The sequence below is a fragment of the Saccostrea echinata genome, unplaced genomic scaffold (assembly GCF_033153115.1).
Source record: "Saccostrea echinata isolate AGI-Se365-2 ecotype Australia unplaced genomic scaffold, CSIRO_AGI_Sech_v1 ptg000028l, whole genome shotgun sequence".
Lineage (NCBI taxonomy): Eukaryota > Metazoa > Mollusca > Bivalvia > Ostreida > Ostreidae > Saccostrea > Saccostrea echinata.
This window is the reverse complement of record NW_026889777.1, coordinates 17,476,565-17,502,529: the sequence shown is the minus strand read 5'-3', so window position 1 is coordinate 17,502,529 and position 25,965 is coordinate 17,476,565. Positions and strand designations below refer to the sequence as shown.

The following is a 25,965-nucleotide window of genomic DNA, read 5'->3' as shown; positions in this document are numbered from 1 at the left end:
TTTTTTTTTCTTTCGCAAAAGTATTTACAGAGTGAAAAAATTGTTGAAAATCCAGTTTGCTCATTGTTCTGCATTGTAAATAATTGTCTTCTTTAGGTTACAGATTAATTTTTATAGATTATGTTCTATAAAGTAAGTACTTATTTACATACACAGCATGAAAATGTTTTTAGGATGTGAACATCATACAATAAATTTACTTTTTTCAGAAGTCAGTAAACTTTTGGGCAGTGAGATTTTTGTTTGATGATGCATAAAAAACTTCAAAACTAATTGTACATTGATTATCTGTTTATTAAGTGTAAAATTTCTCTCCTACACCACCTGAAAAATCAAAATATATCTTTCTTTGGAAGGTAGTTATGTAGTTTGTGTAAATAACGCTGTTTTGGGTCTATCAAAATACAAAAAAAATTGAAACCTGATTGAAAGGAAATTATTGATGAATATATATTAAATGTGTTCGGGTAGGCATAAACGTTAGTGTTATGGTGGCGTAAACGTTAGTTTTAGGATGGCGTAAACATTAGTGTTAGGGTGCCGTAAGCATTAGTGTTAGGGCCGAGTAAATGTTATTGTTAGAGTAGCTTAAACGTTAGTGTTAGGGTGGCAAAATAGTAAAACTCTGACTCTGGTAATAATTCAGATAAAAATACATTATGTAAACCAGGTTCCCTTTGTTTGAATCAATAAAGAAAATTCAATATGATTTAGAAAAAAAAATGTCTTTTACATGGTACCTCATGTTAGAATATTTTAGCATAACTTAGATTAAGTTAGTCAGTATGGTATCAATACCAGCTGTCTTTGAGAGCATGGTTATTTAAAAAAAAGTTTCATATCAAATGTAAAAGATAAAATACTTGTCACATGAAAATAAACAAGAACAGACCTGTTTCTCTCTTGAGTTGCCTATATATATTTTGTCTATCAGAGTTGTTGATGTCCATTCATACCAGTCGAGTCTATTCTTAATGGAAGCAAAATTTGGGCTGCCTTCTCTGAAATTGAAATGAATACCTAGTAAATATCCTTGTATGAATAATGCCTTGTTGGTGAACAGTGGCTCTGTAGATTGAATTGACTTTTGCTGAGGCGACTCATGCGTGTACATGGTGTTAAAGCAGTTAATGTCTTGGAGAAAGTTTATTAGAGGATCGCTACCAATACACGTTGTAATGAAATTAATTTTTATTTATAAAGCACATTTATATATATATATTTACATTTATATATTTATATATATAATATAGGATGTCATAATTCTGTATTATTAATACATATAACATACAAAAGTTTAAAGATAGATTTATGTATAATATTCTGTACAGTTAAGTGAAATATCTTATAAAATGGTTGCCTATAGGTTTTTGCAGACTACTGAAACATCTTACATAATGGATTTATAGAGTTTGTGTGAATGAAATTTTGCACAGCTCGTTTTGATACTAAAATGAACCTTTGCAATTAATATTGTAGTAAACTTTAGTTAACTATAGTTTACTATACTTAACTATAGTGCTAACTTTGACACTATGAAATCTTAAGTTAACTATAGTGATAACTTTGACACTTTTACTACAGTGATCACCATGAAAACTTTGATTTACTATAGTGATCACCATGAAAACTTTGATTTACTATAGTGATCACCATGAAAACTTTGATTTACTACAGTGATCACCATGAAAACTTTGATTTACTATAGTGATCACCATGAAAACTTTGATTTACTACAGTGATCACTATGAAAACTTTGATTTACTATAGTGATCACCATGAAAACTTTGATTTACTACAGTGATCACCATGAAAACTTTGATTTACTACAGTGATCACCATGAAAACTTTGATTTACTACAGTGATCACTATGAAAACTTTGATTTACTATAGTGATCACCATGAAAACTTTGATTTACTACAGTGATCACCATGAAAACTTTGATTTACTATAGTGATCACCATGAAAACTTTGATTTACTACAGTGATCACCATGAAAACTTTGATTTACTATAGTGATCACCATGAAAACTTTGATTTACTATAGTGATCACTATGAAAACTTTGATTTACTACAGTGATCACCATGAAAACTTTGATTTACTATAGTGATCACCATGAAAACTTTGATTTACTACAGTGATCACCATGAAAACTTTGATTTACTATAGTGATCACCATGAAAACTTTGATTTACTATAGTGATCACTATGAAAACTTTGATTTACTATAGTGATCACCATGAAAACTTTGATTTACTACAGTGATCACCATGAAAACTTTGATTTACTATAGTGATCACTATGAAAACTTTGATTTACTACAGTGATCACCATGAAAACTTTGATTTACTATAGTGATCACCATGAAAACTTTGATTTACTATAGTGATCACTATGAAAACTTTGATTTACTACAGTGATCACCATGAAAACTTTGATTTACTATAGTGATCCCCATGAAAACTTTGATTTACTATAGTGATCCCCATGAAAACTTTGATTTACTATAGTGATCCCCATGAAAACTTTGATTTACTATAGTGATCCCCATGAAAACTTTGATTTACTATAGTGATCCCCATGAAAACTTTGATTTACTATAGTGATCCCCATGAAAACTTTGATTTACTATGGTTATCAATATAATATGCTTTATATCATTGTATATAAGATTTATACATGAAATTTTTATTGCTTTTTGATATAACAGATAGAATGGATGGAAAAGTTTCGTGTTGATGATTTTCTATACAGCTTTTTAACATATCTAATGAAAAAGTTGTATTTAACTTTACACAGATGATATTCTGCATGTAAATACCACTTGACATAAATGATTATAAAATTTATGTCTTATTCTTGGTATATCTTATAAACATACCTAATGATTGGTTGGAGTAAGATCTGTTTAGATAATATTACTGGTGTATCTTATAAACATACCAAATGATTGGTTGGAGTAAGATATGTTTAGATAATATTATTGGTGTATCTTATAAACATACCTAATGATTGGTTGGAGTAAGATCTGTTTAGATTATATTATTGGTGTACTTTATATAAACATACCTAATGAAGTGGTTGTACACAGCTTTGTTCAGCTGATATTCTGGTTGTATATCTTTACCATAAGCCATCACAGAGACAATTAGAAATGTTACCACCAGGGAGGCCATGTCTCTACAAGGAAATCAACACTATCATTCACATATTATAAATTAAGATGGAAGAGTTTGAAAATTTCGTAACTTTCTTCACTGTTAATCGAGCATTCAACATGAAATGTTATACGAATTCCATGGGACACAAGACTCATTTAAATAATTTTGGCCCTGTTGTTTTAAGAAAAGTGTTTATATTTCAATTATAAAATTTTGTAAACCTACATGAAGGTTAGCGGCACTAAACTTACAAAACTGAGCCTACACAACACGAGACACAAAAATAACAATGATTATAAAAGAATCTGTTTATCAATTTGAATTTATGTAGGTTGATCCTATTGCGTTACATACAGGAGAATTGCAATGGATTTCTTTTCTTTCATGACGTTTTTTCGGGCTTCAATCAGCTGTTTTTCTTGTGGAGGTCTGGCAAATCGTAAATACCTAGATCTCTGACGGGCAGCCACAGCCTAAATCAAAACCATTAGCTAAATTATATATATATATATATATATATATATATATATATATATATATATATATATATATATATATATAATGTAACATTAATATTTTTTTGAAACACTTTTTTATCTCTCACATACATTGTATACACAACTTAAACTTAAGCATGATATTTAATCGAGAAACTCACAAGTTCTATGATTTACAATTAACATTACAAGGTCATTGATTGAAGCATGTCACTCCAAAGGACCCTATTCAAAGAATTTGGCGCAACATATGATAGGATTTTTAGAAAACTCTGGGTTTTTTTAAAATTTATTTGACAAAAATCAAGGTAATTACAAAACCTTTTCCAGCTCCTCGGCCTCGCTCCCATTTTCACACGACTGTTCCTTCTTCCGACGCAGAATTTCCTTTTCTGCAGTTTCCCCGAAAAACGACTCTTCATAATGGTCCAGTGTAGTAGGTTCACAACGATACCTGACGGCAGTGTACAGAACGGCACAGAAAATCTGGAAGAAGAAAAAAACATGTGAGGGGTTAAAGATGACAACATTTACCTCAGGTTTTGACAAATGAGGACATTGAAATAAGGGGTTTAATGGGTTTCTTTAAGACAATCTGAAATGTTATAAAACGTCATAAAATCCTTACAAAGAAAGATACATTGCCAGTCCAGAAAGTGTTCTACCAAGCCCCTATCTTTACTACTCATAAAACTTTTAACTGTTGAAAAGGAAAAATTTCAAATGTACTATGCTACAACATATTTTAAAAGTGGTGCAAATCAATTGCAGATTCTCAAGGCTCCAAAGAACTTTTAGAAAATAGACTATGAAGACCAGGTTGTTATACCTTTGTTTCTTTGCTAAATTTGACTACGGAATATTCTGTCTGACTGATTTATAAATAGGGCTCATGGCGGGTGTGATCGGTAGACAGGGGACACTTACTCCTCCTAGGCACCTGATCAAACCTCTGGAATTTCTGGGGTCCGTATTTTATGATCTGTTTACAGATTTGTATTATTTGTGGATTTTTTAATATAGAACACTGTTTGTTATCTTCACTTCTTCATTGATCTTTATTCCTTCCCGTAAAGTGATTTAAACAGCTGAATTACATGTCAGTTAACTTTGCAGTATCGCCCATATAACACTTACTCCTGGTTTTGTTATCATCCTAAGTTTTCGCAGAAAAACTTTGGCCCAATATTTAGCACAATTTCCAATAAATCAATTGATTTATTCACTGTACAGAAACAAGATCATTTAATACCAGAAAATAACAATGTTTTAAAGAGGATGGCAGGAACTCACGATGGTTGGATGGACAAGGAAAACACAGACCAAGACACTGATGTAAAGGGACTGTAGCCACAGGACACTGCGAACCTCATCAAACCGGAAACCAATCCACACAGTTAGGAGAGCTGAGCAGACGATAACAATGCCACATAAACACCAGGCTACGTACTTCATCCACGTGGGCAACAACAGACGCGAGCTGGGATTCTTCTTAGAAGGTGCTGAAGAGAAAAGTTGAATGTTTGAACAATAAGCAACCAAATACACGAATTGCACGAAAGTAAAAAGGATGCAATATTTTTTTGTCATAAAATGAGTTCTTCCCTGCTTACTGTAACAGGTTTGACAATTACCTTTCAAAGTTGTTTTCATCAAAGTGTTACAACGTACTGGTTGGTAATGAAAAAAGCTGGCACATATTCAGACCTACCTAGACATTTAGTGGTAATTTGACTAGTACATACACAAACCTACCTGGACATTTAGTGGCAATTTGACTAGCACGTATACAAACCTAACTGGACATTTAGTAGTAATTTGACTAGCACATATACAAACCTAACTGGACATTTAGTGGTGATCTGACTAGTACATATACAGACCTACCTGGACATTTAGTGGTGATCTGACTAGTACATATAAAGACCTACCTGGACATTTAGTGGTAATCTGACTAGTACATATACAGACCTACCTGGACATTTAGTGGTAATCTGACTAGTACATATACAAACCTACCTGGACATTTAGTGGTAATCTGACTAGTACATATACAAACGTTAACCTACCTGGACATTTAGTGGTAATCTGACTAGTACATATACAAACCTAATTGGACATTTAGTGGTAATTTGACTAGCACATATACAAACCTACCTGGACATTTAGTGGTAATCTGACTAGTACATATACAGACCTACCTGGACATTTAGTGGTGATCTGACTGCTTTCTGATGATGCTTTGTTTTTTATGCTGCTGGCTGGTGAGTTGCTGGCAGTTGAGCTACTGGTCATCTGAGGACGCGGATCTGTGCTGTTCGAGTCCTCAAACCCACTGGATGCCATATCTGTCTCTGAACTTATCACTAATTCAAAAATAACATAGATATATGTATATGTAAATGAAGAAATTAATCTGTTTAGAAAAGTGTGATTCTGGTCACTATAGACTTTATTCAACATAGGTAATCAGAGATTACAGAGCTCACCTCAACGAATGTTGTCTTTAAGTAAGGCAAAGTCCCACACTAAACTAATAATCTAGGAGTGAGCATCCCTAGATGCAACATTTATGCAATTTCGGTCTGATAAGGCTTGCAGTTACTTGGGAATAGACTTATCTGAAAACTTAAAACTAGTCACTCATCGACAAAATGTAAGTCAAATCCAGCATCCGAAGCAAGTTTTGAGATTGTTCGTCCCTTGATGCATCATCCATGCAAGTTTGGTTCAGATAGGCCTTATGGTTACTTGGAAATGAGATCTGCTCCAAAAACTTTAACCTGGTCACTCATCCGGAAAATTTAAGTCAGATCCAGCATCCGAAGCAAGTCAAGTAGTGTGCATCCTTATGCCCTGTTCACACGGAGAGTTTAATTCGAATTAAACGTAAGTTACTGCGAATTAAATTTGATCCACGTTCACACGGAGAATTTAATGCGAATTAGTTTAATTCGAATTAGTTTACTGCGCATTAAATTACTTCGCATGAGCTCCGTGTGAACGCTAAGCGAAGCTAATTCGAATTAAATTTTGACGCATGCGTAAGTGCAGAATTAAGTCACAGGCCACATGTCGGTGGTCAGATATAGGTATTTGTGCTATTTTTGAGTGGAAAACAAAGGGAAATTAGGATAATCACTAAAATGTGTACAGACACTATCACATGATGTCAAATCAGTGGTCAAATGTATCTGCTCAGCACAATGTGACGTGATTCGCAAAATGACGTCATAATAGCCTTACTGAATAGCCTTATTTTAGAAATAAAAATTTAATTCGCATTAGTTTACTTCGCATTAGTTGTCGTGTGAACGCAATTTAATTTGCATTAGTTTAATTCGCATTAGTTTACTTCGCATTAATTTACTGCGAATTAAACTCTCCGTGTGAACAGGGCATTAGATGTATCATCCATGCAAGTTTAGTCAATATAGGGCTTATAGTTACTTTGAAATGAGATCTGCTCCAAAAACTTTAACCTGGTTACTCATCCGGAAAATATAGGTCAGATCCAGCATCCGAAGCAAGTCCAGTGGTGTACATCCTTAGATTTATCATCCATGCAAGTTTGGTCAATATAGGGTTTATAGATACTTGGAAATGACATCTACTCCAGAAACTTTAACCTGGTCACTCATCTGGAAAATATAGGTCAGATTCAGCATCCAAAGCAGGTCCAGTAGTGTGCATCCTTAAATGTATCATCCATGCAAGTTTGGTCAATATAGGGCTTATAGTTACTTGGAAATGAGACCTGCTCCAAAAACTTTAACCTGCTCCAAAAACATTAACCTGGTCATTCTTTAGCTGAAATTGCAGCATCTGAAACCTTGACTGGTACAATGAAACACACTAGAAGCATCCTCCATGCATCTCTGACTAATATAGGCCATAGAAGTACTTGAAAAGAAAACTGCTCCAAAAACCTTAACCTGGGACACCGACGGTATTACATAAGCTCCCCCAACTTCGTTGAGGTGAGCTAATTACTCTGACCTACTTTTGTTGGTAAGGTAAGGTAAGTTTGATCACAGTGCAGCGAATGAGAATCAAACCTGGGTCTTCTGATCGTGAATCGAACGCCCTATCACTAAGCTACCGTGACTTATCTATTTCGAATGCTATGACTCTTATAACCTTATACATGTAGTTTGTTTGGCATTTTTGATCAGCATCTGTACTGGGGGTGTGAATTTGATCACTACTGAATTTGATTAATAACTTTGACCTAAATCTGGTTTGAAAGGTTGAACTTAATTATTGCAAGGTTTATTTACTCTTTTTGTTTACTCTATCATTTGTTTTTCTGACTTACATCTGTTGAGTAAGGTGTCTGTTGTTGAAGAGGGACATTCCTTTATTGTTGTATGCTGCCGTTTTATCCACTGTTTCTGTGCCCAGCCCTTGGAGAAAAATGAAATAAAATTAATTAAATATTTGTAGCAAATTATAAAAATATTGTTTTCACTAATCAGTGAAGAATAAAATTAGATTATCCTCATCTACAAATGCTTTCGGAAATGATAAATAGATGATGTGTTAATATGATTTAATCAAACTTTGATTATTTGACATAGTTATTAACATTAATTCAATCAAAACATTAGCTATATATATAGAATATCTGAATAGATTATTAGTGAAGTCATCTTGTAAAGTAAACATTTAAATGAGACTCATAAAGTGATGATGTTAACGAGTTAAACATTAAAATGAGCGAATGGCTGGCCAGTTAAGTATAGACTGGTCCAGTATGGAATATGTCATAATAGGTTGTACGACTTCACTTAAATCTTTAATATTGATGTACCTGAATGGCTGGCCAGTTAAGTATAGACTGATCCAGTATGGAGTATGTCATGATTGGCTGTACGACTTCACTTAAAGCTTTAATATTGATGTACCTGAATGGCTGGCCAGTTGAGTATAGACTGATCCAGTATGGAGTACGTCATGATTGGCTGTACGACTTCACTTAAAGCTTTAATATTGATGTACCTGAATGGCTGGCCAGTTGAGTATAGACTGATTCAGTATGGAGTACGTCATGATTGGCTGTACGACTTCAGTTAAAGCTTTAATATTGATGTACCTGAATGGCTGGCCAGTTAAGTATAGACTGATCTAGTATAGAGTACGTCATGATTGGCTGTATTACCTAAAGCTTTAATATTGATGTACCTGAATGGCTGGCCAGTTAAGTATAGACTGGTCCAGTATGGAGTACGTCATGATTGGCTGTACGACTTCCGCTGACGTATCAGTCTCCTCCTCCTGGGAGTTCTCGTTGGGTTTCCCGCTGGGATACGCGTCCTCATCCTTATCTTCTGATGAAGACGCCTTACTATTGTCAGTTGGAACTAACTGGAAAAGAATTAATTAATATTTCAAATATACAAATTTTACTTGAAATTACACATGTTACAGGCAAAGAAAATTTGTTGATTTAAGGTCACTTGTTTTGCTGTAGGATTTGCAACTAGAAATGAAAGTGAATATTTACATAAAAACTGCAAGTAAAACTTGTTACATGTAAAAAGTAAGACCTCTCTTCCAAAATAACTTATGAAGTAAGTCACAGCCATTTGAATTTGATTTTTTTCTCAATCACATATTAATTTGCAATGTATTAAATATCAATTACAGTATGAAATTTCGAAAAAGATTCAAATGCCTCATTTTTCAGTAAAATTTGCTGCTTACACATTTCTCCTTTAAATAATATCAGATTAAATTAACTTATTAAACAAAGAAGTGAGAGAGAATCGTGCGTTTGCAAGCTGTTAGGCCATAATAAAAAAATTCCTAAGATTCTCATCCAAATTTTTTGAAAAATCGAGGCGGGCGGGCAGATTTTTTTATATTTTTTATTTTTTCCATTTTGCAGATTTTTTGTTGTCACCTGATCAATCGGTGCAGATTTATCTAAAATGCCCACATAAAAGTAATAGTAGAGGTTCATTTAAATATGCATATCTCTTACTACACAACATCACCAATCTTTAACAGCCAATGATCCTTGTTTAATACATATTACAGCAGTTACCAAATATTGTCAGCTGTCAAAATCATGCCGACAATCGCGGGTTGAATGGTAGTTGAATACCGATCCCGATCAGAATTAAGAAGAAGAAAAACAGAAATAAAAAAAATCGAGGCGGGGGTAAAAAATCGGGGCGGGTGGGGATGAGAATCTAGGAATTTATTTATTGTGGCCTTAACGATTTCAAAGGCATTGACAACTCGAAGTAGAATTCAAAATATACACAACAGAGGCTAATGTCTATTAATTATTTCTATGAAATAAAGGGTCAAGACCTTCGTAAACGCAGGTGGAAGAATTGAGAACAACTTATTTATTTACTTAGTTGTAATAAAAATATCTAATATGTATTCATTGTGCAGTATTGTGATACTGTTGGTGTATTCATTGTAGTGTATTTATAATTGTGCAGTATTTTTAATACCAGTAGTGTATTCATTGTGCAGTATTGTGATACTGTTGGTGTATTCATTGTAGTGTATTTATTGTGCAGTATTTTTAATACCAGTAGTGTATTCATTGTGCGGTATTTAATAAGTAAATTACAATTGTATACCTTGCTTCTTCTGAAGAGGAAGGATAAGAGAAGATTAAGAGGGAGAGCTACTAGACAGCACACTGTCCCTATAGCTATACTGCTCCAGGAGAGGTCAAGTAGGCCAAACTCACCACGATACTACAAAACAAAAGTAACAACAAAACTCCAGACCAAATCACCATTTTGTAGATGTGAAGTAAAACTATGCATTCAGATCAACTCATCTCTATAGACGTAAGGTAAATCATATTGTCCAAACCACTTCACTTTGTTTACATACATGGAACATACTAACCTAACTCTTTATAAGCTAGCTTGCATTTTTCTTTTAGAAGAGGTACATCATAATAGCCATACCATCTCAATACTTTATAGATGCAGGATACATAATTGTGTACAAACAAATCACTTCTTTGTAGATGTAGGGTATACATTTCAGACCAAACTATCCAACCACTTTATAGACCAGCTCACCTCTGTATGTGTAGTGGTATATCACTGAGTTTAGATTAATTCATCTTTTAGATAAAATTGTACATGTATCATTGAGTCACCTCTTTGTAGTTTCAATGGTACATCATTGACTTGCCTCTTTGTGGGTGTAGTGGTACATCATTGACTTACCTCTTTGTGGGTGTAATGGTACATCATTGACTCACCTCTTTGTGGGTGTAATGGTACATCATTGACTCACCTCTTTGTGGGTGTAGTGGTACATTGTACATCATTGACTCACCTCTTTGTGGGTGTAATGGTACATCATTGACTCACCTCTTTGTGGGTGTAATGGTACATCATTGATCGACTTGCCTTTTTTAGGGGTGTAGTGGTACATCATTGACTCACCTCTTTGTGGGTGTAGTGGTACATCATTGACTTACCTCTTTGTGGGTGTAGAGGTACATTATTGACTCACTTCTTTGTGGGTGTAGTGGTACATCATTGACTCACCTCTTTGTGGGTGTAATGGTACATCATTGACTTGCCTTTTTTAGGGGTGTAGTGGAACATCATTGACTAACCTCTTTGTGGGTGTAATGGTACATCATTGACTCACCTCTTTGTGGGTGTAGTGGTACATCATTGACTTACCTCTTTGTGGGTGTAATGGTACATCATTGACTCACCTCTTTGTGTGTGTAGTGGTACATCATTGACTCACCTCTTTGTGTGTGTAGTGGTACATCATTGACTCACCTCTTTGGGGTTGTAGTGGTACATTATTGACTCACTTCTTTGTGGGTGTAGTGGTACATCATTGACTCACCTCTTTGTGGGTGTAACGGTACATCATTGACTTGCCTTTTTTAGGGGTGTAGTGGTACATCATTGACTCACCTCTTTGTGGGTGTAATGGTACATCATTGACTCACTTCTTTGTGTGTGTAGTGGTACATCATTGACTCACTTCTTTGTGTGTGTAGTGGTACATCATTGACTCACCTCTTTGTGGGTGTAACGGTACATCATTGACTTACCTCTTTGTGGGTGTAATGGTACATGATTGACTTACCTCTTTGTGGGTGTAATGATACATCATTGACTCATCTCTTTGTGGATGTAATGGTACATCATTGACTCACCTCTTTGTTGGTGTAACGGTACATCATTGACTTACCTCTTTGTGGGTGTAATGGTACATCATTGACTCACCTCTTTGTGGGTGTAATGATACATCATTGACTCATCTCTTTGTGGATGTAATGGTACATCATTGACTCACCTCTTTGTGGGTGTAGTGGTACATTGTACATCATTGACTCACCTCTTTGTGGGTGTAGTGGAACATCATTGACTCACCTCTTTGTGGGTGTAGTGGTACATCATTGACTCACCTCTTTGTGGGTGTAGTGGTACATCATTGACTCACCTCTTTGTGGATGTAGTGGTACATCATTGACTCACCTCTTTGTGGGTGTAGTGGTACATCATTGACTTACCTCTTTGTGGGTGTAATGGTACATCATTGACTCACCTCTTTGTGGGTGTAGTGGTACATCATTGACTCACCTCTTTGTGGGTGTAATGGTACATCATTGACTCACCTCTTTGTGTGTGAAGTGGTACATCATTGACTCACCTCTTTGTGGGTGTAATGGTACATCATTGACTCACTTCTATGTGTGTGTAGTGGTACATCATTGACTCACCTCTTTGTGGGTGTAACGGTACATCATTGACTCACCTCTTTGTGGATGTAGTGGTACATCATTGACTCTCCTCTTTGTGGGTGTAACTGTACAACATTGACTCACCTCTTTGTGGGTGTAGTGGTACATCATTGACTCACCTCTTTGTGGAAGTAGTGGTACATCATTGACTCACATCTTTGAGGGTGTAACTGTACATCATTGACTCACCTCTTTGTGGGTGTAGTGGTACATCATTGACTTACCTCTTTGTGGGTGTAATGGTACATCATTGACTCACCTCTTTGTGGGTGTAGTGGTACATCATTGACTCACCTCTTTGTGGGTGTAATGGTACATCATTGACTCACCTCTTTGTGTGTGAAGTGGTACATCATTGACTCACCTCTTTGTGGGTGTAGTGGTACATCATTGACTCACTTCTATGTGTGTGTAGTGGTACATCATTGACTCACCTCTTTGTGGGTGTAACGGTACATCATTGACTCACCTCTTTGTGGATGTAGTGGTACATCATTGACTCTCCTCTTTGTGGGTGTAACTGTACATCATTGACTCACCTCTTTGTGGATGTAGTGGTACATCATTGACTCACCTCTTTGTGTAAGTAGTGGTACATCATTGACTCACATCTTTGAGGGTGAAACTGTACATCATTGACTCACCTCTTTGTGGGTGTAGTGGTAGACCAGGGTATTCAGACACATGTAAACAGTGAAGAGTGTGAGACAGCAGGTCAGCCTCTGGGTGCGGGTGAACTGACTGTAGGAGGGACAAGTAAACGGAGACATCCACAGGTGGTAGTCAGCTAAGTACTGGGTACCTTTGGTCATGAACACCTGAATGTTTTTAATTAATGAATACACAATGAAAATGAGTATTGATATATGTGAAACATTTACTTTATATTGTTGAAATGATGTACATGTTAATTTGCATATCTTTCAGTTCAAAATCTAATCTCAAAGTACTGGTTTTGCAAGGTTTTTATAGCACTTTTCTTATAATAGCGATATGACTGACCGTTTTGAATCCAAGGTTCCCGTCTAAAGCCAGGAATTCTCTCTCCACTTTTCCATCCTCCTCCTCCACAGCGAGCCATTTCTCAGAAATAAAGTAGAACATCCGCTCTAAAACAAGACAAACATTAAATAAAATTAGGCCGAATACATGTATAATATTTGACTATTGTTGAGGTCTTTGACTATGATCATATCAAGATATCTTGCAAATAAATGCTCAATACCTGGCTATCTTAAAGCTATACTAAGAAAGTTACCTTTCAATAACTATTTAATAACAGAGCAATGCTGAGGTCCTTGACTATGATCATACTAAGCTGTGTTAATATCTTTGCAATAACTCATAATAGTGACATTCCTTGTGTATAGGACATTGCCAAGATTCCTCAATAAAATTTAATTACCATTGTTAAGGTCTTTCACTATGACTCTACTGAGATACCAGCTTGGCGAGGAACCAGAATTGTTGTGCCAGATCTGAACCTTCCAGATCTTTCCAATACTGTCTGGAAGTCTGGAAAAAAAAACCCCAGCAATATGATTTTAAGATTATGAGATGTTGACCAGTGATCTGGATTTTCTGAAACTCATAGCCACAGGCCTTTGGATTGCTTAAATCTGACTTTAAAAAATTGGAGTGTATAAAAAAGATTTTTTTTAACACCTTAATTTTTTAAAGCGATCTAAGGGCCTGTGCATAGCATGAAAAAGTCCTATATCTAAACTTCGTAGATTTGATGACTGCATATTTGAACAAACATAGGAACATTTATATAATCTGTCATACCATTATGCAAGAACTAATGTTCGCATATCCAATCGAGTAGACTGGTGACACCGAAATATACAACATGTAAATACAGATCATGAGTTTCTGCATCTTATTTGAATTTCCAAGGTCTTATCAATACTTCTTTGAACCCTTGACAGGGAAAATAATTATAATGAAACACTTACATATGTAGTTTAAAACAAGGCATATAATATTTACAATTACAAGTCATATTTGTTTAAAGCTTTGGCCCGTAAGTAGAGTTCAGGGTAAAAATAAAAGCGAGACTGAAGAATATGTAACTAAGGGAGAAGACTAACAAGTAATACAAGAGTAAATGCGACCGCGTGTGTGTGTGTGTACTTACGTTAAGATGAATTTGTCTCTGGAGTTCCTCTCAAACATTGGTCTGTCATCATCACTGATTAACTCCCTTGTTCCTGACATTCCTTCTTCGCCATGAAGAATGATGCTTATCTAATATAAAGACAGGCACATCAGTCGTATCAAGTTATTATGTACTTGTCATTTGTTAAATAAGTACACAGTACTGTAAAGTTTCCCATGATTGGGTTTTGCGTACACATTGAAAAATAGTATTATTTGCAAATTTTCATAGTTTATGACACAGTGCAGTGCAACATTTTTTTAAAGAACATCATTTGCGGATTATATTAAAGTTCATTTGCGAAAACATAGCATAAACATTATTTTAAATGTCTTTATTCTTGGTTTACATGTATCACATGAAGACAAGTCAAAATGACGTCACCTTTTTGGTTCAAAGTGCACTTGAGAGTTTTATTTACGGTATGTAAAGCAAACATCACAAAAATATTTAATAAATGCTGTAAAATTATTTATTTTCGTGTGATCAGACTTTCGTGGTTTGATGAAAAAATATTGGCTCGTGGGGATTTTATTTCGTGGTTAATGACCTGTTAAGTTGTTACATATTCTAAAATTTACATTTCGTGGCGGACATAAAATTCGTGGGTCTCTGAACACCATGAAAGCAACGAAAATTAAACCCCCACAAAAATTGCGCGATTTCACAATAAGATTGAACTTACTTTTGCAGTCGTTCCCGCTCCCCTCCGGAAGCCTGTCTCTACGATGATCTCATATTTCTGTTGGTCACTTACAGCGTTATCTCTGAGATACAGAATACCTCCCTTTCTGGCATCGTGTTGGTCCATCTTATGACAGACCACCATAAGTATGCAGTACACAACCAACGCCATCACCAGGATAGTGATACATACAGAGTTCTTATTGGCTCTGAATTTCAAAACAGAAAGAAAAATAATAATTAACTCCCTTTCTGACGTTGTGTTGGCATCCTCCGACAGACCAGCAAAAAAAGATAGAATATCACCTACGTCATCACTTGACTGGTGAATAAATAATACATTGACTCTGAGGATATAAACACAAAGAACATTGTAACCTAAACGGTTAGGATTTAAAAAGTAAGTGAGCAATTTTAGTACATATAAAACTTTCATTAACTTGGAAAAAATATATAGAACTTGGAACAGCATACAGAGTTTTCATAAAATTGCAGGGAGGTTTAACCTTTCCTTAACTTTGAATTCCATGAAACTTAACTAGAACTTAGACTGGCTCTTAAATGACGATAAAATAATGTTATAAATCTTCCTCAAAACTTGTTAGGCATAAATTGAACCTGCGATAATAGATTTGATGAGGTTCTGTGGTTTTTTCTTTTAATACTCGTATCAGTACTTTCAGTACTTTGATTTCTATTAATACTCACTCAAAGAAAGTCTCTACAGGAATCAGAGTTAACACAGGCGCTGTATCTCCAAAAAACGCTCCAAACGTGGAAAGATGGTTACATCTGAAATTGTTAAAGGTTACACATACAAGTGTTACGAAAAGATGGTTACATAGATCTTCTATTGTATTCTATTGTGTTCGACTACAAAGCTTTGATAGCAGACCAACTAGTAATTAGATATCTTTAAAAATATTCCGAGTAGTTTTGAAACTGAAATTTCTTTTGTCGTCTTGATGATATTAGTTTGATTTACTTTGACATTTATAAAGAAAGTCATCGACAAATTAAAGTGAATATTACTTTCTTGCCACAAAATTGGAAAAAATGGACATCTGATATAAAGTAGTCATTGTCAGTACCTGCAATGAGTCACGTGATACGTTGATTTATCGGTTGTCCAGCAACCGTCATGTGACCAGTGGGTTTCGTCTTCCTGCCAATACAGACACTGTGTGTGCCATATCTGTAGTGTGTAGTTACGACTTTGTACCTCCCCTGGGCGTGGTCTACCAGCGTTATATTTAGCATCCACGAAACCAAGATAGTACTCTCCTGAAACTATAAATCATAATGTCAGTTACGTATTTTCTATTGAATCAGCTATGGCTCGAGTTTATGAAAGAGAATGAAACTAAAATCAAACTTTCGATCTTCAGATTTTTAATAGTAAACTAGTAGATAACTGCAGTTTGGTAATGCAGTGATGAATATATTTTTATTTTGATCAGTTTGATTTCTACATCATTTCCTCACGATATTTAGGTTATGACTTGCATGATATCAGGACCTTGATGCATTAAATCATAACAAAGTATGTACGGCTTAAGGAAAAAAAATGTGAAGTACCATGTCAAAGGCTACAAAGCACCAAATCTAAAAAACTTAAAGAAACAACTCAAAACTGTAAAATAAGCACCAAATCCGGAAGCCAAAGTACGAGCCACAAGTTAAAAAATATTCCTATCCAAAGCATAAAAACCATTTTTTGAATATTTTATAGTGAATACATGTATCTCCAGTATGAAATATTTTATAATTAAAGGAAAAACTTTTTTTTAACATATTTTTTCTTTATTAAAAGGGAAAACTACTCTTTGATTTAATGCATAATTTAATGCTTTAAAATGAATTACAAACTGGAATATCCACATTATTGAACACGATAAAAATAAAATACATATCCAGATATTTATATACTATTATTATTTTTACTGATCCAGTTAGATATTTCGTTTCTGTATTCACGACTTAGTCATCAGTTTATGTTCTTCAGGCGCGTAGCTGCCTATACGCAAATACGCAAGTGCGTACACATCATTTTCAGAAAAAAAAGAAAGAAAGAGAGAATTAATCGGAGAAAAAAAATCTCAGTACCATTCAACAAATATTCGTGTTTCAAATTATTCTGTGTCATACTGTGTCGATTTAAATTTTATATTATCATGACTGTATAATAAAATTTGAAATCTTTTATTTAATAACTGCCAAATCCAAATAAATCATTCATTACTTTGTCATTGTTCTATCATAGATTGATATTTTTTTTTTAAAGATCTTTGAAAACTTAAATTTCAGCCACATCGTTGAATGCTATGATCTACTAGTGTGATTTACGATATTTTTTTGTTCATAGTTGAAATTTTGTATAGGCCTACGTGTTTTTAACATTGAAAATTATATGATACCAGTTAATATATATCGGTTAAATTTTTAGCCTCAATTATATGTACAATAAGTTTCCATGGAATATTAATTTTCCTTAAAACAATAAATATTACTATGTCTTTTATTTGCTAAACAAAAACTGAAAATGAATGAAATATTTGGTAAAACTCCGGAGCTTCTGGGCCCTCACCAGCAGGCACGTAGTATCAGCCCTCCCCCCCCCCCCCCCCCCCCTTCCCATTCACAACTTATTCCCAAAACCTAACCTTTTACTACATTGAAAGGGTGGACCTCCACTCTTTATTGTACCATTGATAAATCATGGTAATTTATTGGTCCCCTACCGGTGAAACCGGAGGGGACTATAGGTTTCCTCTGAGTCTGTCCGTCCGTCTGTCTGTCCGTCAGTCTGTCTGTCTGTCTGTCAGTCTGTCCCACTTGGTTTTCCGCACTTTTTTCCTAAACGCTTGCAGATATTGAGCTGATTTTTGGTATGTGAGTGTATCTTGATGAGTTACGGATCAAGTTTGCATTTCGTTCCGCTTCATTGATTTTTGACGGAATTACGGCCTTTTCAATTTTTAGGGGTTTTCCGCAATTTTCTTCTAAACGCTTTCAGATATTGAGCTGATTTTTGGTATGTGACTTTACCTTGATTAGTTATAGATCAAGTCTGCATCTCGCCCCGCTTCATTGATTTTTGAAGGAATTATGGCATTTTCAATTCTTAACGGGAACCAGATTACACTTGCCGGTAGGGGACTAGTATTGCTAATGCAATACTTTCAGAATGCTTGTTAATAAAAAATTTGGTTTGTGAAAGTTGGACACCCCCCCCCCCCCTCCACAAACACACACACACCCACACACAAGAAATAGGACTTTTTAACAATCTTCCTTTTTCGTCCTTGCTTGCCAAAATTTTTAAAGTTGTAATTTTTTCCTGGCTGGCAAAAACTTTATAACATGCCTGACCAGAGCCCTTGAACACTGTTGGGGGGGGGGGGTCAAGACCCCCCACCCAATCCCCTGCCGTTCTCTGCGTACACATCATTTCAATTCTGGCTACGCGCCTGTTCTTTTTGTATTTACAACTAAGTTCACCAGTTTATGTTATTTTGTATGTATAATAAAGTATAATTTTGTACATAAGTATATGTTCATATAAACAGAATAAGCTTAAAATCATAATTGCATAAATCAAACGCAATCACTAGGTACTGATAATTTCAAATACATGAAATAAGAGAGGGAGGGAGAGAGATGTAAACCACTGCATGACGCAATTGCTTGTCTTATCAAAAGTAAGCTGATTTGTCACTCATAATTAAGCCTAAAATTCTTTCAATTTCGATATTGTATCGTGTGTAATTGTGAAGAACAGGCTCAGTTGTCATATAGGTGTTGGTCAGTAACCCAAAGGTTAGCTCATCCAAGCCCTGCTGTGGGCACATGATGTTGCGTGTTCTGTCCTCAGATAAGGCATTTTATCTGTCTTGTCTCAGTCTACCCATCTTCGATGGCTACCGGCTTATGCTAGGGGTTAACCTGCGATAGAGTGGGGTCCCATACGGATGAGTCAACGACTCTCATCCGCTGAGGACCATAAAAACCGGATATAAACACCCGTGTTATGAACCTCATGGCTCTGAGAAGGATTTAATTATTTAATTTAACGTCAACAGATCATAAAATATATATCAAATATATATGTCAAAAACAAAACTCTCCATATTGCCTAAAATTTTATGTAGATTTGGTAAATCCCAGTGAGAACCATGGAGTCTGCCATATTTGTTTCATAATTACATCTTATACAGACTATAGATGTTGATGACAAACTGGACACTGAAGAACGAGGGCGCATTTGATTTGCATTCACCAGGAATCTGGGTGACTTGAAAAGTGAAAATTCAATGATTTGGAGTGTCACATGAAATTTTTGTATTTACAATAATCAGAATAATGATCCTTTGTTTAGTCTCTTTTTTGTGATTTTTCCGTTTGCCTGATCATGACGAAGAGAACACGGCGGGTATGACCGGTAAACAGGGGATGCTTACTCCTCCATGGCACCTGATCCTACCTCTGGTGTTTTAGAGGTCCGTGTTTGCTCTGCTCCAAATTTGTGTTGTTTTAAAAACTTTTCAGCTTGATTATTGTTCGTTGATTAATGTACATTTCATAAAGTAAGATTTCTCTATAACAAGCATCAATATATTGTAGATAAACATTATTCAAAATCATTGGATTTAAATGTAGAATACAATGAAAGAATAGGCAACTTTTCCACACCTCACTTAAGTTTTATTTACTCAGTTCATACTCATGCCCACATGCATGCTTACAGACACCACAACTGATTTTGTGGACTTGATGGCAGTTTATAGTGTAATAAACCTAAACAAAATATTTGAAGAAAAGTTTTATAAAGTATAATCTACAGACGACTTCAGAATTGAATTATTAAAAAAATGAAGATTTAACAAGACCGAAAGTATTGTAGCTGGTTTGATCCAAGGAATATAGTCGACAATACGTCTTATAAATTCTATATACAACATGCATAAGAGATGAGTTTTTTGAATGATACAATTTTTCTACTGCGCTCAGAGAAGAATCCAATCATTAAATGTTTTCATGAAATATCTATTTTAAGTTAAAAATGTGATACACTCCATATTTGAAAAACATTTTCACATTCAAAAATGAGATGCTATAAAGTTTCGCTAATGTGGCATAATTTGCTATGACTTTGTGTTTTTCTTCTCCATTTATTCCGATAGGCTTCATCATAAAGGATATTCTTTAAAAATTTAAACACATATAATTAAATTATGTAAGATAGCTATCGGGCATGTTATATAATTAAAATGTTATAACGTTGTTTAATTAAACTGACAAACGGCTTGTTTGAATTTGTTTGCATAAGATAAATAACGCTCCATGCGAGAATCGAACAAAAAACTTTCTCGATTCCTGAATTCACTGGATCGACTGGTAACGCAGATTACTGAGCTAGCTAGCTATCATCGCTATTCAAATAGTATGAATTTTAAAACGACAGTGAAGTACCGCATCCACACAATGGGAATTTTCTGGAAATAATTCATTTTTAATGGTCTCGGGTTCTTCTCTCCATTTTTAGCTCTATACTGGTCATAGATCAAAAGAACTTATGCGAAAGTAAAGTGTCCATCATCCGTCCGTCTGTCTGTTTGTATACAATTTATCAAAATACTACAGTTTTGGTCCGATTTCAATGAACATTGTTGCCATGGTTATAACAGAAATTTCTGTGAAATTTCTTTAAAATGCTGCTTCTCCTACAGTTTTGATCTGATTTCAATAAAACTTTGCACGCGGCTAGACGATTAGACTACACTAAAGATACATAATTCTTTTTATCGACTTTTTAATTCAATGAACGGTGTTGACATGGTTACTAAAAATAGAAATTTCTGTGAAATTCCTTTAAGAAAAGCTATGCCTCCTCCAGTTTTGGTCTGATCTCAGCAAACCATTTTTTACAAGTACATTAAACTAAAATACATAGTTGTGTATATTTTTTTTAAATTTGATTAACGGTGTTGCCATGGTTACCAAAATAAAAAATTCTATGAAATTCTTTTAAAAGGCTACTCCTTCTACAGCGCAAGTTCAATCTGAAATAAAACTTGGTACATGAGTAGACTTCCGTATAAGATACATAACTCTATGTTGCCATTGTTACTAAAAATAGACATTTCTGTGAAATTCTTTCAAAAGGCTACTCCTCCTAGAGTTTTAATCCAAGTGCACTAAAATTTGCCTCTTCACAATTCAGAGTGGAAATAATTGGCCTTACAATTGTAATAATAGATTGTATATGCTGACATGGTCATTTTATCGTCCATAAAATTTCAAAAATGTTGATTTTAAACGGGACTGTTGATAACCTTGAATCATCAACTTATTTGTCAATAGCATGCCTAAAAGTTGTACGTACGTAGAGCATGCTCTTGCGTATTGTATCAACTAGGAGACATATACTCCCTATTCAGATGATAATATTATATTGCTACATAAATAAGGGAAGCTGATGATAGAAAAACTGAAGTCATCACGTTTATCATAATGTTTGGTTGTTAGGTTACCATTAACATCTTTTTCTAGTAAAAAATCTAAATATGAAACAGTTTAGTCTGACTCTGCTATTATTTCGACTCGAGTTGAAAGAGATATATCGAATCAATGTAGGAATGAAAATATTGTTAATTGAAAATATCTAAATGTCGAATAGAAGGCCACAGTGAGAATTTTTTTTCCATGTAGGTTTAAGAATAAACTTTGCTTTATATGAGTACAAAAATATAGGTCTGCTAATAACGGGGCATGTTTAGTACCCATGGGAATTCCAACAGATTGTTGGAAGACGTGATCTCCAAAAACTACATCAACTTCGGAGTATTTGTCTTAAGAATAAGATTGTTTTTAACAAAATAATTTTCAGATGACAAGGTCTGTAAATTTGCAAGTTCCATGCATTTTTAGCGAAAAAGCAGCTGTCTGATGTTTAACAACCTCTTCTTTAATTTATCGTGAGGAATGGTTGTATAAGGTATTGAAAATTCGTACGTTTTGATGTTACTGATTTTGGTAAAATTTTGATTTTCTAAAAGTTCAGTTTTTAAATATCCACATCTGATTAACACCACTTCTCAAATATGTTGTCGTACAGTACTCAAATTTCTTCTTCACTGCTGTTAACATTTTAGTGAGGAGTAAAGTCAAAAAGGTCTGGTAGAACATTTACTGGAACTTGCAATGTATTTTTGTAAGAATTATTATGTAGTTTAGGAATCCAGTATAGGTATGGCAATTCAAATTCAATGACACATTATTATAGTATGGGGGTTCCATTTTTTACACAAGCAAGTGCCAATATGCTCATATGTAAAAGCCAGAATTTTTTTAAATGTACTCTTATGTCTTCCAGCTTATTAGATACTCAAGAGCATGGTCCAAGTATGATCAATTTTAAACTGAAGCAGGCTACTGACAGATAAATTTATTATACAGTGTTATCAACATCCTTGGTTAAAGTCAATATTTCATAAATTCTCTGGTCGTTATAATGACCTTGTTAGCAAATATACCCAATCATTGGATGGTATTTTGGCTGACATGTTCATACATGTACTAATTGTTAGGCCTTTGTTTTTATACTAAATCTGACTACGGAATATTCTGATGAATACATAGAGCTCTCAGCGAGTGTGACTGATTGACAAGGGATGCTTACTCTTCTAGGCCTCTGATCCCAACTCTGGAATTTCCGGAGGTCGGTCTGTGTTATGCCCTGTTCACAGATTTGTTTAGTTTGTAGATTTTTTTTTGAGATCGATCAATGTTCATTATCTTCACTTTTTTCCTGTCTTGTTTTCAACCTAAACGTAAAACCTAAGAAAAAACAATATGAAAAAAATGTTCTGGAACAGGTAAAGAACAAGACAATTTAATAAAAATTCCTCTATTGTTTCCTTGATTTCCACAATCAGTTGTCCATTGCTCTCAACATGCATGTTATTTGAACTTGATTGTTTTAAAAATACCAAACTGTTATTTCAGATGATGCCATGCCATTCAAAACTCAAATTAAAAACAACACAGAATGATTATTTCAACATTCATACTTTATTTCTATAAAAACCAAATCATTTACTCAAACATTGTTTGTCATACCATACCTGAAATCCTTCCATCGTACACATATCCTATCGCCAGAGCAATGTATAATGACCTAGAAATCCTTTCCTTTACCATGATACCTTTTTTCCTGTTCATGCATGTCCTCCTGCCTATTGTGAGTTTTATGATTATGGAGTCATGTCATACGCCACCTGTTTTTTAAAAATATTTCCTTCAGGTCCTTTGGTTTTTGTAGGTCTTACTACTTACCAAAATACTCATAATAGTTTTCACCTTTACAAAGGGACAGGAATGTCCTTGGTCAACCTTCATGTATTCATTCATCACAATTAGCAAAACTTACTGTTTACCAGAGAAAATCCGGATCTATATCTGGAATCAGTGTGTGTCTTCATACACTACCTGGATTTAACATTAAAACATGCATAATAACACAGTTACAAGGATCTGTTTATCCACACATACATTCACATTCTGATGTCATGCTGTTAGAATCAAGTTGGGAGTCTTTCTACCGTGCAAAACAAGATATACCTACAAGTAAAAATAACATTCACTCAGATGTATTTTATAAAACTATATACATGTAGATTTTATTCTACCAAGTTAGCTCTCTTTGGACATAACAGTGGGTTAAGACATATCCTATAATATGAAATTAAAGATACCATGCCTTTATTCCAACAGGAAAAGAGAAAAAAAGCAACAGACCAGACCAGGATTCGAACCCAGCCCCCTTGAAACACTATACCATTCAGGTGCTCTACCAAATGAGTTATCTGTTCAGGGGTGATGGAACCTGCCTGACCACCATATTTCTCCCTCCTTAAAGGCCCCCCTCCCCTCCCCAAGACACCAACCCAGGCTCTTCCCTGGCAGATCTTTCCCCCGTCACTTCCAAGGCATGACAGAGCACCAAATGTAACAGGAAAGGAGTAAAATTCAGACCAGACTAGGATTGGAAGCCGGGCCCCCTGAATCACTAGTCAGGTGCTCTACCAACTGAGCTATCTCACCATCTGGCTAACTGCCATGGTTTTTTCCACCACTTTAGTTGACAGGGGGCTAAATATTTTCAAGTCTTCCTTTTATAACCACTGAAGCAAACACATTCAGTTAGAAACAAATTCAGCATATTTACCCATTGAAGTAGTGCAAAAGATATAAAGGCTTCCTTTTTTAACCACAGAAGCAGCCCATGGGTAAGAAATAAAGTAAGCAGATTTCCCCATTAATGTAGCCCACAAGTAAGAAATAAGAGAAACTTACCATTGAAGTATCCAGCAGGTAAAAACATCTGGATTTCATTTTCTGTAGCTGGAGTTTCTTTTTTCAGGAGAAACCTCTGAGGGGTAGGATGGTTCTTGTATCTGTTAACCAATCAAAATTATTATTGACCAATCAAATCCATTTAATGATGTTTGTTAACAAGTCCAAATTACTTTTGGCAAAACAGATTCAGTGGACAATACTTGTTAACCAGTCAAAATAATAAAAAATAACTCTACCAATTAAAGTATTCATATGCATTGTACCCATTATCCTCAGAATCAAGAATTTTTTTTTTTTAAAAAACTGTTCCCATTATTTGCCATCATTAAATGTTAAAACATCAATTACCATTGTTAATTAATCAGAGTTATTATTTTTACATCCTGTATTTGTTAACTAATCAAATCTTTTCTTGGACCTGTTGACCAATAGGATTCTTTATCTTTATGTATTCAGATAAGAATATTAGAGCATTTCCATAACTTCCCTCATTTATGTAGCAATATACCATTATTATCTGCATAGAAAGTTTATGTCTCCTAGTTGATACAATATGCAAGAGCATGCTCTATGTACGTAAAAATTCTAGGCATGCTATTGACAAATAAGTTGATGATTCAAGGTAATCAACAGTCCCATTTAAAGTCAACATTTCTGAAATTTTATGGTCAATACAACGACTCTGATCCTTCACCATTACCTTAGTCGATGAGAACTGTAATTTTTTGTGAAGGATCACTTATATATTACGAGTATGTCTTCTTACTAGACAGGCACATAGTTAATCATTATGAAATAAACCATGTACCAGGTTGTATACTGTTTGCTGCCATTGAATTGGTAAATTATTAGCTAAGCTTTCCTTTTCTTGTGTTCTTTTCAATGTATACAGGTAATTTAGGTCTGTACACAAGATTACTTTTTTAAAATACTTTGCATGTTAATGCTGTTCAATCTGTCCAAACTTTCTTGTTTATTGATGTACAAAACAAATGTTTCCATTTTTACATTTGTACAATTATGAATTTCTATGCATTATTTTTAATTGTGAAAGTAACTACCGGTAGTAATTCATTCAAAAGTAAGTAGTAATTTGGCTATAAGAAATGTGTAAGCAATGTAGTTAGACCATTCCTTGTCAGGCATAAATTCAGTCTCCAAAGCACTCCTCTCTTTAAAACTGGAAGAAGTCAGAAATGATAAAGATCTGTCTTCAAAACAAAGACAAAATTTCCAGATCTTGTTCTGTCACATATCTACAGACCAACACATCTGTTAACTCCAAATCTTGTATGGTATATATATCCACAACACATTATTACTCCAGATCTTGTGATGTATAT

The 25,965-nt window shown here is 34.6% G+C and overlaps 1 protein-coding gene across 1 annotated transcript in view; it reads right to left on the bottom strand.

The window, feature by feature from the left end:
• Positions 1-25,965, bottom strand: part of LOC133193586 (polycystin-1-like protein 1) — a 149,948-nt gene that overhangs the window by 32,679 nt on the left and 91,304 nt on the right. Inside the window, exons 40-56 of the mRNA XM_061329547.1 lie at positions 24,620-24,720; positions 16,354-16,552; positions 15,971-16,054; positions 15,264-15,471; positions 14,558-14,667; positions 13,823-13,932; positions 13,420-13,526; positions 13,062-13,235; positions 10,265-10,384; positions 8,847-9,029; positions 7,981-8,068; positions 5,864-6,028; positions 4,956-5,164; positions 3,984-4,148; positions 3,520-3,638; positions 3,074-3,184; positions 893-1,001 (exon numbers count right to left, since the gene is read on the bottom strand). Coding sequence (XP_061185531.1) covers positions 893-1,001; positions 3,074-3,184; positions 3,520-3,638; positions 3,984-4,148; positions 4,956-5,164; positions 5,864-6,028; positions 7,981-8,068; positions 8,847-9,029; positions 10,265-10,384; positions 13,062-13,235; positions 13,420-13,526; positions 13,823-13,932; positions 14,558-14,667; positions 15,264-15,471; positions 15,971-16,054; positions 16,354-16,552; positions 24,620-24,720 — 2,362 coding nt within the window. The remainder of the gene's footprint in view (positions 1-892; positions 1,002-3,073; positions 3,185-3,519; positions 3,639-3,983; positions 4,149-4,955; positions 5,165-5,863; positions 6,029-7,980; positions 8,069-8,846; positions 9,030-10,264; positions 10,385-13,061; positions 13,236-13,419; positions 13,527-13,822; positions 13,933-14,557; positions 14,668-15,263; positions 15,472-15,970; positions 16,055-16,353; positions 16,553-24,619; positions 24,721-25,965) is intronic.